Source organism: Dasypus novemcinctus, chromosome 15 (assembly GCF_030445035.2).
Source record: "Dasypus novemcinctus isolate mDasNov1 chromosome 15, mDasNov1.1.hap2, whole genome shotgun sequence".
In the NCBI taxonomy this organism is placed as follows: domain Eukaryota; kingdom Metazoa; phylum Chordata; class Mammalia; order Cingulata; family Dasypodidae; genus Dasypus; species Dasypus novemcinctus.
The window spans coordinates 12,802,018-12,816,435 of NC_080687.1; the positions used below are offsets into that span (position 1 = coordinate 12,802,018).

A 14,418-nucleotide genomic window follows, 5' to 3' on the forward strand; every position below is an offset into this window, starting at 1 on the left:
TGAGACCCCTCCCCTTTCTTATTTAAAGTGTCTATTGTTTTCATGCCCTGTGCCATGCCACTAGTAGTGTGGCTATGAGTTTAAGCAAAACATGCTAGGGGTTTATCATAAAATTAATAGCGCAACTCTGCTTTGCAGCAAATTCCAGACCTGTCTCCAACAGGAAAATACACAACTCTGTTGCCTTTGGTGATTATTCTTGCAATTTCAGGCATCAAAGAGATTATAGAAGATTATGTAAGTATAGGGTTAGACAATTAAATGATCTCAAAATGACGGCCTTGACTAGAAGAGAGATATTTTGCTCTTTTTTAGGCAGTTGGTTGGAACTTGTACAATTCTTTTGGTCTGTAGTTGATGTGAGAAGTGAATTAAAGTTTTGGGGTTTCACATTTTAAATTATATACTCTTAGGCTTGTCTATTTTAGATACTAACAAGACTTAATTTCCTTAATAAGAACTCTGATAGCATCTTTGGGGACATCAACCACCCATAGGTGAATGTTTTTGATTGCTAAAAGGCATATGTACATGATTTGTGCTGCAGTTTCCTTCCTCCTTTAGAGAGTACTTTAAAAAGGACAATTGCACATGAGCCTGTTGATTTTGGTAGTGAAGGAAAAGATGGGACCTATTCAAGACTGATTTCCATTTGCTCTCACCCTACCTGCTCTGCCTGGGTTACTTTCCTGGAGTTCCTCTCCTCCTCACTCACATTGTTATGCTCATTTTAAAAATGGCCAGCTATCATTATTCACACTCTCCTGCCTGCTTCCTACTATGCCACAAAGACGTGTCACCAGTAAAATGCATTCAGTTGTTGGCTTTTTGGTGGCTTTAAAATATGAAAGAATTTTTCAAACTTGGTCAAAAGCCTTAGGTTAAGATGGAGCAAAATCCAGAATGGTTAATATGCTTTAACCAAATATCATCATTTTAAGCAACATATAATGTGCTGACAATTTAACTAGCACTTTATGTACTAGGTACTGTACTATATATATCTGTATGTGCGGATATTAAATTGGGGTACAGATGCTTTAGTGACTTGCGAAAGCTGCTTAAGAAAGGGGAAGGACGGGGCTATCAGCAAAGCAAGCTGGATCCAGAATCCACACATTTAACCACCTCGCTATACTGACTCCCGAGGGTCACATCTAAATTTAGAGAGTCTTGTTTGGAGCAAGTTGCTAAATGGTGTCATGGGAACACAGGCTCGGGCACAACAGATTCCCAGCAAATGACAGTTCTATTATTTAACACAGCACAATGGGCCAAAAGAACAGGGGAAAAGATCTCACTGTGGCCGGTCCCTCGGGGAGGCCAACAGCTTATGTCACCGTCGGTGGATGGCAGCTCTGCACGCCCCAGCTCATGTCAGAGATGAGGGACCAATTGTGACTGGTCCCCCACAGAGGGGGACTGCCCCGCTGGGCTTTTCTACACTCCAGGATGAGGCGCCCTGCCAATGAGCCTCCTGGCAAGCTGCTGGGGCTGGTTAAGTTTAATGTCTCTCATCTCCCCAGGCTCCCCTGGCTGCCTGAGGTCTCTTGCGAAATAGAAACACATTGAGCACCTGCCCACAAACAAGCACAGATGGGGATATACCAAACACCTGCATGCAAACAAGCATGAGTGGAAAAGGCAGGGCTTAGCGAGGGCTGGGAGACACTACCGAGTGTGCCAGTGATTTCCCCAGCTGTCCACCCCTCAGCCTTTTGAATTTTTTATTATTGATTATTATTTTATTATTTTTAATGTTACATTAAAAAAATGTAACCCTCACCCCACCTTTCCCACATCAACAACCTCCCTCATCATCGTGGCTGTAGACCACTATCCATGTGGGGCAGCAGTGCTCCAAGGTGTTTTCACCCTCAGCCTTTCGAACAGGCCTGGCCTACACCTCTCCACATTAGCTTTCTCAGCACAAGCCCACCTCTTTCCTTGGACATGAAGGTGGAGACAGGTCTGCCTATCGGCCTGTTTTCTCAACATTGTTGACAGTAAAAGTTTGGAAACACCAGTGGCTACAGCATTTTAAGAGGGCTGTGACAATTCTTAGGCATTCCTTCCTTCCAAGCAGGGTGATTGGGCCTGTCCAGAGTAAGGATCCATCCTAAGGATTCAGCTCCTAAGAGTCAGCTGAAGAGGTCCCACGAAGAATCTGTTTGCATACTTTGAAGCCAATGTCCTTTTTTCAAGGAGACTATCAGAAATCTGAGGGTGCACTGTCCCATCTGTCCAATGACCTATGTAGGGAGTGGCCCAACTGGTGAGGTTTTGTTTCTTCCACAGAGGAAGATAAACCCTGGCAGGGTGCTGCCCACCCCTGGAGAGTCACTGGTCATCTAGGGAAGATGACTGAGTCATTTGCCGGTTTCATTTTATCAGGAGTTGTTGCATCCTGGCAGCTGTCTATGGGTGTGGGGAAGAAGGGAACACAGGCAGCAGCTGTGTCATTGTCTTTGTCACGAGGCATAAATGAAGGACTTCCTGATGTCAGTATAAGTGCAGGGCAGGGGAAGTGGGCTCCTCGAGTGGCAATTGGGACTCAGCAAAGAGGGGAGAAGGAGTGAGGGGTCAGAGGGCAGGTACAGAAGTTGGGCAGCCCAGGTCAGCTGGACGAAGGGGTTTTCCTTCCAGGTTGCCAACGGGGCAAATCTGTAGAAACAGGGGTGGGGGCAGCAACCAGGCAGAGCAGGGTGGTCATGCAACCTCCTCTGGTGGAAGACACTTTCCTTGACCCATCCTTAGTAACCTATCTCTTCCCTCTAAGGCCATGCAGAGTAAGGCCTTTCCTTGGGCTATAACCTCACCTCTTTCCATTGATCTGAGTGCCTCGCCCATATCTTCCAGCCCACTTCCACCCCTTTCTGAGAGATGGGATTCCTTGCAGGTATCTCATGACCATTACCAAGGGGCTGGTGGCCCAAAGGGGGTAGACCTCTAGTGTGCATGTGTCAGGCCCTGAGGGTCCAGCCCACTGAATTGTCTCCCCATGTATGCCTAGCACTTCTAGCACCCCTCCTCCTGGTGAACCTAATCCTGAGAATGGGGTAAAAAGTAAATGATCCCCTGATAGTAGATGAACAGGAGAGTTCCAAGTGGTATGTCCTGGGCCCCCCTCTTGGGGCCAATCCTCATCTTATTTTTATGGGTGTAAGTGCAGCAAAACCTGGGTTCCTCTGCTACCCTCATCCCCTCCCTGTGCTAAGAACTGGGATAAGGCCATATTTTCCTTTTGGGGAACTGCTGGATTCAGTTTCCAGAGGGCCTGACTAAGGCAGACAGTCCACCCAGTAAAAGAGTTGTTAGGGTGTAGACACTGAATCTCCTTTTTTAAGTGGCCATTAAGGTCCTCAACAAATTCCAGCCAACTGTGGGTGGTGGATGACATGGAAGGTCCATCTAATTCCATGAGTCTGGGCCTAACAATGAGTGGATTGTGTAGTAAAGTGGGAACCTTGCTCAAAGGAGATGTCATCTGGGTACCAGAAACGGTGGCAGAACCACTTCTCCAAAGTATCCCATGCATATACCACATCTGCACAATGAACTGGAAAGGCAAGGCCATTGTCTCAACAGATGTCTACTGTGATCAAGGTATAGAGCATACTTTGGGATGGTAGGAGAGGGCTGATGCAGTGCATTTGCCATGAGCAGCCCAGGGTGGCCCCTCTGGGAATAGCCCCTATATGCCCTTCACAGGCTCTGGCTTGTAGTTGACATCTCTCAAATCGGTAAATGGCAGGTTGGGCTTCTTTTAATGAGGGAGGTACTCTGTATTCCTGAGCCCATCATTTCATGGTGTTGGAATTTCCATGTACAATTCATTGATGGATCCACCCAATAGCAGAAGCAGCCATGGCAAGTTCAGGTATTTCATGGATGTCTTCAAGGAAAGGTCCATTGTCCTCATCCCCTGAGCAGGGCCCATTCATTGCCTCTCTTCCAGGGGGATCTCCAGTTTCATCAGGGGGTGAAAACCAACTTTGTGCATCCTTATCAGCTAGGTCATTTCAGTGATGCTCATCATGATATGGGCCCTTGCCATGTTCATCAACATGGTTAACAGATAGTGCCTTTCCATGTTGTAAATGGCTTCCAAAGACCCCTTCCCTACACCAAGGATCCTCTGATTCTCCAATTGCATTTCCTTCATGAACATGACCAGACTGCTAAGCTGTTGATGATGGTCCATGAGTCAATAAATAGATAAATGGAGGTATTTGGGTCCAAGTGTTTCAGGGCTAAAAGGATGCTCACAGTTGATGGCACTTTTTCCAGTGCCAGATATGGTAAATAGTCTGCCCAAGGTAAGGAAAACAGTGGCTGGTACTCTATGGATGCCACTGCATAACTTCAGCTTGACCAATCTATCAGTGACCCTGCACTGAGCATCTTGTGGGGCATCCTTGAGTTGGGGTCACCAAGAAAGCAATTCAGGAAGGGAAGGGACCTCATCTGGTGTTGCAACAAGATCATTGTTGAGGGGAGCTTCTGCCACCTGCTCATGCGAAAATGTGTCACTCCCTGGGGGCCCAGGTGAGCGAAATCTTGAATATACTATTTCCATTTGATGATATTCTATTGGGCATTGCCTGGACATTGTTCTGATTGCCCAGGACCCAGGACATCATGGGGATTTTTGGCCTCAGGAGGACCTGTGAGCACTCAGTAATCCTTATGGCTTCCACCAAGATCCAATAGCATGCCAGAAGTTACCTCTTAAAGGGACAATAGTGCAGGGCTGCGCTTGGGAACTTCTTGGTCCAAAAACCCAGAGGGCTCTAATTTCCTTTTGCTCCATCCTGCTGCAGAGGGACCAGTTGGTGTTGGTCTGGCTTGCAGAAATCTATAGCTCAAATAGAGAGCCGGGGTCCAAAGGTCGTAAAGTTAGGGCAGCTAAAACATCCATTTTAGGTCTTAATAGGGCCTGCTTCTTCTCTACTGTCCAGTGGAAAGTACCTGTTTTTCATGTCACTCGATATAGGGGTGCCAAGAGAATACTGAGATGAGGAATATGTTGGAACCAATATGCAAATTGCTCAATCAATTCTTGGGGCTCCTTTTTGGAAGTGGGTGACATCAAGGACAGTAATTCATCCTGTATTGGGTCATGGATCTGGTGCTAGGCTCTAGACCATTTACTGCTAAAGAAGATGACGTGCTGGGATGGGCCTAGTATCTTGTCAGAATGTATGACCCAGCTGGACTGTGAAAGCCCAGTGGGCAATGCATACAATCCCTGCACAGTTTGTTTCTTGCTCTGGCATATCAACATGATGTCATTGATATAATGGAACACTTGGAGTCCTTTGAGCAGGGACAGCAGGGACACAAATCCTATCTCACCCATTGGTACAGATAGTTGGGGACTAAGTCCCTGGCAGCAGAACAGTGATGATATACTGTAGGCCTTGCCACTGGAAAGCAAATTGATCCTGGTCCTCCCCCAGGAGTGGGATGGAGAAAAAGACATTCTCCGGGTCAATGACTACATACCAAAAGCTGGTGGAGGCCATTATGGTTCTGTGAAAGTCACAACGTCTGGACTGTGGGAACCAAAGGGGGCCATCTGCATTCAAGCACTGGTAGTCTAAAGTCAGCCGCTATGCTCCACCTGCTTTTTTCATCAGCCATACCAGGCTATTATAGGCAGAGATGGTGGAGTGGACAACACCTGCAGATAGAAAGTCCTTTATGAGTTCCGTAAAGTCCTTTCCCCACCGGGAGGTGGTATTGCCACTGTTGATTAATGCAGCAAGGAGATGGAAGCACTTGGAGTGTGCGCTCCATCACTTGCACAACTGTGATAGCCAGAATTTGCCCACAACTCTTGCTCATATGTACAGTGGTATATCAATACTTACAATGCCTTCCCCGGTGAAAAACATGGTGACAGGGGTATCCAAGGAGCCAAAGGGATCAACCCACAGGATAGCAGTAACCCCTGTCCCCTTACCCATGCAGAATGCCTCCCAACACTATTTGTCACCACCTCCCCTCTGCATCTCCTGGAGTGATGGTAACTTGGACATTTATATCCAAAAGCACCGTAAAGATTTGTTCACTTCCCCTAATTTCTTCATGCACTAGGCTGTGTGGTCTTTGGTCCCCAGGAGGTGAACAGGACCTCTGACCCCTCTGCTAGGCCATATTCCATGTAGTCAACTCTGGATAAAGAGATCCTTCCTGGAGACCTGGCTCCTCAGTCAGGGACAAAGAGAGAGGCAGGAAAACTTGAGGATTCTCCCCTTTTTCTACCACCTGTATCTGGGATAGTGGGGAGAGGGCTGGGTAGGGACAGATTGTCCCTGTTGAGCCTGTGACCCTCCTTCTAGTTTATATTTTTACCAAAATTATTCATTGGGGATTCCTGTCTGTGTTGTCCTTAGAAACCTCTTGCTCTAATAACCACAAGAAGATAGCTTGGTGAGTGGGGGCCCTGAGAGGAAGGGGTGGTCGCTAGCCTATTGTGTGGATCTCATGATTTGCTGTGTTAACAGGAAAGTGCCTGCTGCCTACCAGTCTGGTTCCCCAGTCAGTTATCATGGCAGCCACCCTCCTAAAATTGGAGCCCTTGCCCTAAGCAGGGAGGGTACAATAAACCTGCTCAATTGTGTCTCCCAGAGGAAGCCCTAGGATGAGGAGGAGAACTAGCTTATTGCCCCATTCAGAGAACCCCTTTCTAATGAAATCAATGTCCCGCTGCAAAATGAGAATCTGGTGAGGGCCTAAATCCCTCTGGTGGGTGGAATATCTACATGCCAACACCCAGTTGTTGCAGTGTAACACAGCTTCCTCCTCATCACTCCAAGATTTAGTTGGAATTAAGGGGAGGATTGAAGGATTCAGTCAAATAGGGGCTGTGGTTGTGCAGCAAGAGTGACTGCACTGTAAGGCACTCCCTCCCCACCCCTCTGTCACCTCCTCCTGTAACTCCAACCAATTAAGAGTTTGTTGGAGGGTGGGGTTTGATGTGGGGTAGCCAAGACTCCTCCCATCAGCCTGTTTGGTCAGGGTGGTAGTGGTGCCCTACCGTAACATTGGAACAGCCCCAAGGGGAAATCTTCTTCAGGCTTCTGTACCTACCTATCTTTCACATCCCTTATCCCCTTCTGTGAAAGTTCATCCTTTCCTTTTCACCTCTAGGCCCCCATCTTCAGTTCTAATGGTCTCCTGAAGAGTGACCAGCCTCACATTAACCTCAGAATCAGTCTGGTTGGTTTGGAAGCAGGTAGAACGAGAACAGATAAAAGAGGCCATGAGTCAGGGGAGTATACGCAGGGTGGTAGAAGCCCCAGCCTGACTGATCTTAGTGTGGAACCAGTTAGCCAACTCCCTGTCATGCATGGGGGAATTATCAAAATCCCATTTATTGCCATTCTTCCCCAAAAGGTTGAAGACAGCATGCCCCGGGTCCCCTAGCCATTGGGTCAGTACCTCTATCCAGACTGGTAGGGCAGAGGCAACTCTTTAGTTGAGCTCACAGAATGGTAAGTCCCGATTTGCCCAAGATGCTCAGGATGGCATATATCGAAGGGAATGCAAGAGTGATGAAAAGAACCATTCAAAAAAGAAAAATCAACCCTCTCCTTACTTCCTCATGCACTCTGCTCACTGCACCATGTCCTGTGGAGCGAGTTGCTATAAGATGCATCATGGGAACACAGGCTCAGAGACTCCAAGCAAATGACTGCTTAATACTTACACATCACAAGGCACCACAAGAGCAGGGAACAGATCCCACTCTGGCTAGTTCCCCAAGAGGCCTGCACACCCAGCAGCTCTGCACACCTTACTCCACAGTGGAGGTGAAGGACACCTGCACTGCCTGAGTGATGGGCTTTTCTATATTCCAGGGGTAGGAGGCCCTGCCAATGAGCAACTTTTGTACCCTGGTAAGCTGCTGGGGCTAGTTAAGATTTAACATCTCTTGTCTCCCCACTCTCCCCTGGCTGCCTGTGGCCCTTGCTAAATAGAACCATTCTGAACACCTGCACACAAATAAGCACAAATGGTGATATAACAACACCTGCATGCAAACAGGCAAGAGGAGAAAAGGAGAGGGGTGGACGAGGGCTGAGAGGTAGTCACTAAGTGTGTCCATGAGTTCCCCAGCATCATTTAAGGGCAAAACAAAATGGGAACCAGTTATAACCAAAGAGGACTTTACAATAGTACTATGACTTGTATTATGATTTGACTTATTAATTTTGAGCCTTTGATGTAATAGAATTCTTTTTTTAACAGAGACAACATTTGGCAGACAAATTAGTTAACAGAAAGAACACAATAGGTAAGATATTAGATTGTGCTCTTATCCATCCTCATAGAAGCGAATATTCAAATTCACTTGAGTAGACACATTGTTCTATGCTTTGTAATACTTAGAAATATATTATAGAATTCTTAAATAAATATAGAATCAGAGAACAAAAATTCAGAAGAAAATTCAGTTTCCAAATGTTAGAATCAATAATTATGTTAATTAAAAGAAAAGAAAAGAAAAGATGAGAAAGATGGAATATTAAGGATATGGACAATTCTTGTGTCCATAAAAAGATCTGTGCATTACATAGTTGGTTCATATTCTCTCCTAGTCCTCCAGTTGAGATATATGCTACCTTTGTAACTGATTAGAAATACATTGTGTTGCCATCAACCAGTATTTTAGCATAAAACAGCAAACTGTTTATTTTTTAGGACTAGAAAAGACTTAATATAGCCTCTATCAATCTACCATTAATTTATATTACATTATATTTTATATTATCTTAATCATTATACTATATTACATTATATGTTGTTCCATTTTAGTGCAGTGCATGTATGAGCACAATTTATATATACTATTCAGTGTAAACAGAAATAACACTTTATGAAGAAACCCATTTTGTTTTGGAAAAAGTATGTTTTCTTATTTTACCTAATTCAATAAATTATAATTAATACACAGCTGTTTCTTTTTCAGTGTTCGGACATAATACATGGGAAATGATTACGTGGTGTGAGGTAAGAATATATTTTGAAGATAGATAATTCAGTTGCTGTAATTCCCAACTGGTTTGAGAAATTCTTTTTGCCAGTGTTGATTCCATTCTAAAAGTTTGTAATCAATTAGAGTTAAGGTCCCGTGTTATTTATTTTAGATAAAATTTTTAAGTCCTGGATGTTTTCAGATACCTTACATAATTTGGATATATATTCCTGCATATTCTAAATTATGTCTGCAGAGTCTAAAACATCTAGAATAGTGTTATTCATATGTCAAATGAAGAGACCAAACAAGCACACAAATCCCCAAAGAAACCCAAAATAAGGAAACAAAAATTCAAAGCTAAATTTATTGTTTACTTAAGTAAGAAAGAACTATGCTGGTCAACCACAGTATCTCTGAGCAGAGCAGGGAACTGGCTTTTATATAGGGTTTCTGGAAAATGTACAGTTGAGAGACAGACAAACTTTTAGACATGGTTCATAGATGGGACTCTTGCTTGCATTTGTAGATTTTCTTGGTTCCTTGGTATGGTGGTTGTCCATCCTCACCTCCTTGTTAGTTGTCCTGGGTGGGTCCAATGAACTGGAGAGTAAGTGTTGCAACTCCACTGAGGCTCAGGGCCCAGCTGGCACATGGGCAGCCCAAATATTCAAATCTCTTGGACATACACCTACCAATTCCAGCACCAACTGTAGTTCAAATAGAAGGTACAGAAGAGGCACATGGAGAGGAGTCACATCTGAGTTCAAATCGGTCACACTTTGGAGCACAAACTCCAAAGTAGGGCCCACTGGTGAGGTACCAAACTCCAGAGCTATCTGCAATGACCATAGATCATGGGTGTGTCTGGAGTCCTCAGGAGTCCCACTATTTGGGGTGGTATCTACTTTGGCAGTCTATGAGATCCTGCTGAGATATACAAAAATATTACCTCTGGGATGACCTCCTAACTCCCTTTGAAGTCTCTTAGCCATATACACTCATTTGCCTTTCTCCTTTCCCCTTTTGTTCAATGTCTTTTTCCAGTTGCATTACTCATTGGTGTTTGGTGTTTGGTGCTAGGGAGGCTTATCCCTGGGAGTCATGTCCCACACTGGCAGGAGGGTAATGCATTTATATGCTGAGTTTGACTTAGAGAGAGGCCAAATTTGAGCATGATGGAGGCTTCAGGAGGTAACTCTTAGGCAACCTGTAGCACTAGGCTATGTTGCAGTTCCAAGAGCAAAGGCTTATAGCATAATTTTTAATATCAAGGGCCCATCAATAGACCATTCTTCTTTAGTAGTCATTGCCCTGAACTTGGGGGATTGTTGTTGTTCCATTAGAGAATGTGGCAGAGCTCCCAGGATGGGAATTCAATATTCTTTCAGTTATTGTGTGAATCTCCACCCACTGTGACAATGCTCCATGAACATTGAACACATTTATGTACCTTATATGTATGCCCAGGTGAACTTCCTCCCATGTATCCCCCATCACTGATACCCCACCCCAGTGATCCTCCCCTGCCACAGTTGTAACCCTACTATGGTCCAAAACTTCTTCAAAAATGAACCCAAGAATATTGCCAAATACTATTAATAGGAAAATGAAATAATGATAGGTTTAAAGATAAGAAATAAAAAACATAATAATTTAGAAGAAATGAAACTAAAAAATTTTTTTAAATTAAAAAATTTGGATATTAAAAATATATTTAAAATTTTTTTTGACATTTTTGTCTTTCATCACTGTAATATCTGTTGTCTTGTATGTGCGGTGACATTTTCTTCCATTTCTTCCAGTGTTTTACTTTTTTACATTTTGTCTTGAAAGAAGTTTTAGGTCACAGTAGAGTCACATACAGAACACAGGGAACTCCCATATACCCAACATGTCCCTTCTTTCCCCCCTTGCCATATCAATAACTTTTTTGTATGTGGATGGTACATTTGTTACAACTGATGTACGAATATTGAAACACAGCCACTGACCATGGTCAATCATTTACATTATGGTCTACACTCTAGACCATATACTTTTATAAATTTTTGATGAAATTCAACATGGCCTGTATCCATCATGGCAAGATCATGCAGAACCCTTCCATTGCCCCCTAAATACCCCTCTTCCATCTACTCTATTTCTCCCTCTCCCTCCCCTCAGGGCCCATGGTGACCACCAGGCTTCATTCCTTGAAGGACAAGATTCATAGTTACTTGCAACAACACTGAAGGCTTGACACACTGCTCTGTCCTCCCCTATTAGGAAACACCCATGCACTCGATAAATACCTCCCCTCTGTTTGAGAACATATCTGGTCTTCCCAGGATGGGAGTTAAATTCCTTCCCACTCATTATGTGGGCTCCACCCACTGATACAACACACTATGACAAAGTGATCACTCATTCTCTAGAAGACTGCCTCAGGTGCACTCTTTCCCAAATGCTCCCCCATCCAACACCCTAAACCAGTAGCCTTCCTGTCATATTGTCAAAAGAGCTTTCCCAACATTGTAGTTTCAACCACATACCCACCATTCCCCAGTGTTCACCTGTTCCCTCCCCCAATCCTCCCCCAGTTCCATGGACCTTCCAACCCACCCTCCCCACCCTAACCTCTGTCAAACTTGTACTGCCCAACCCAAAAGTATCACTACAGCCCTGTCATATCCCTTCACTGCACATCTACTCACTTCTACCTTATGATAGATTTTGCCCATATGAGTGTTGGGAGAGCCACTCTTTTAGAGGCATGCATCCATCAGGGAATAAAATTGTTCTAATAAAGTTGAAATTTACTGGACTGGCTAAAGGTATTTTTAATTTGTACTTTTTCTTGAGAATACTTGACACATGTTACCTCTATTTGTGTCTTAAAAATTCATGCTTCCAAATTTTTTTCTCCTGGTTTAAAAGGTGGGTCACACTGTGAAGATCTTTAATGGGCAATTCATTCCTGCAGACTTGGTCCTGCTTTCTTCCAGGTTAGTTATGTTAGTGGGCAATTAAGGAATTTATATTTTGGATTGGAACCTTTAAGAAAACCAAGGGCAGAAACCACCTTCCTCTTCCCTTCTCCATTTACCACCCTTTTTCCTATGGTGTATACAAGGGGCTGCAAACTTTTTTTGTAAAGGGACAGTAGTAAATGTTTTTGGTTTTGTGGGCAATGCAGTCTCTATTGTAACTACTCAACTCTGCTGTTTTACCAGGAGAAGCAGGCATAGGCATTATGTAAACAAATGGGTTCAGCTGTGTACTAATAAAAGTTTTTTACAAAAAGAGATGGAGGTAGGGTAGGGTAGGAGAGATGGGGGAATGGTTTAGCCTGTGGGTCATAGTTTGCTGATCCTTGTTCTAAACTTTTTTTTTTTTTACCTTTTCCTTGGACATACTTTCTACTATCCAAGTTCTTAGATGAATCCCATCCCTTCTGTAGTTTGTATAGATAGTCAACTAAACTAAAAACTTTTTACTTATTAACACATCTTATTCTCATGGCAATTCTTAAATATTCCCATTCTATAAGAAAACTGAGTCACACAGTGATTGATTTATTCTATATCATTAAATGGGCTTGTGTTAGGCTCAAATTTTAAAACATAGCTCTATTCTTTTTAGGGAACTATACTGCTTCATTCAGCTGCTATTTTGGAGGAAACTTTACACAGAGAGCCTCCCTGTAGGAGGTATTTCCTTCCCACTAGGTAACATTTTACCACATCCAGGTTTTGCTTCTATATTGAGCTCTCTGGGGAGCTCAGCTACCACCTCCCTCATGTTCTCTGCAAGAAATATGTTGTAGTCTGGGATATTTGTGGGTAAAAATAACCATAGTCAAAACCATGGCTACATTGGACAACTTTGGCAAGCTAGCTTCCCAGATCAAGTCACTATCATCTAAAAGAGATTTTTAAAATGTTCCAAGTCTTCTAGATACACATTAGCTTGGAGTAAGGAGAGATTTCTATGGAAGAGAAATAGGGTAGTTAAGGTGCCATTCTCCATGCTTCTGGAAAATCCATATCGCCAACAAAGTTCATCTTTCTACCCAATGCATTTCCTTCTTTTGCCATCAATGCATTAACTCAATTGACAAAGGAACATCCTGTTCCAGATGTCTGTTTCCATCTTAGATTTGGTCAGGAGTATGGGGTTGACAGAGAAAGCCATGGATGTAACATAAAGGGTTGTGTTTTTTAACCTCTGCATCATTCTTACATGTGTCTTCCTTAGCCTTTTCCTTGCTCCCAAGCTACCGCTTGTTTGAAAACGTTTTTTTTTTTTTTTTTTTTTTTTCACTTTTGATGGTGGTGATGAGAAAATGATTATTTTTTACTTTTTTGGGGGGCAGTTTTGTAGATTATATTTTCTAAATGATGCACTCTTCACCCATTAAAGCAATTAAGATGAACACACACACACACTTATTTAAATGCTTAATTGAGCTGCATAAAAGTAAGAAAAAACAGAGAGCTCCAGAATGAACTGAAATCTCAGAGCCTGAGAGGGTAATTCCCTGTTTATATAGGCTAATTCCATTATGATTACTGCCAAACCCTTAAGACTCTGAGCTTCCATTTTGATGAGCAAATGGAGAACAGGGGAGAGGGAATAAAGTCCAGGAGATGCTCTCACATAAAGAATATAATAAATGATCCTTTCCCAAAGCTGAGACCTAGGGAGTACACCTTTACTTAAGGGAAAATGGAAAAGAAAACCTTCCAGAAGTTTATCCTACTTGGAAATTTTTTTATCTTCTTGGATGTGTAAATTATTTTTTCCCTCAAATTTGGGAAGTTTTTGACCATTATTTCTTCAAACATTTCTTCTATCCCTTTCTCTCTGCCCTCTTTTTTTGGGACTCCCATTTTGTGTAGGTTGCTATGCTTGATGGCATCCACAGGTTTCTGAGATTCTGTTCACTTTTGTTCATTCTTTTTTCATTGTGTGCCTCAGATTGGATAATCTCAATTGACCCATTTTCAAGTTCACTGATTCTTTCTTCTGCCTGCTCAGATCTGCTGTTGAGTGGCTCTAGTGAATTTTTCATTTCAGTTATTGTACTTTTCAAACCCAGAATTTCTATTTGGTTCCTGTTAAATAATTTCTCTTTATTGATATTTTCTATTTTGTGAGACTTTGTTCCCATACTGACCTTTAGTTTTTAGCTCTTTGAGCATATTTAACCTTGTTGATTTAAAGTTTTGTCTAGTGAGTCCAATATTTGGACTTCCTCAGAAATAGCTTCTATTGACTGATTTTTTTTTTTTTTTGCCCCTATGTATGGGCCATATTTACTTCTTTCTCTGCATGTTAATAATTTTTAAAAATGAAAACTGGGCATTTTAAGTTGTTTCTTCAGTGATGTTTCTGGACTCCTTTAAATTTCCTATTCCTTGTCATATGGGGTCACTGAAGTCTCTACT

General features: G+C 42.9%; 1 protein-coding gene across 1 annotated transcript in view; it reads left to right on the forward strand.

The window, feature by feature from the left end:
• Positions 1 to 14,418, forward strand: part of LOC101414600 (phospholipid-transporting ATPase IB-like) — a 207,597-nt gene that overhangs the window by 18,977 nt on the left and 174,202 nt on the right. Inside the window, 2 exon segments of the mRNA XM_058276906.2 lie at positions 7,159 to 7,227; positions 11,906 to 11,973. Of these exon segments, the coding sequence (XP_058132889.2) occupies positions 7,159 to 7,227; positions 11,906 to 11,973 (137 nt within the window).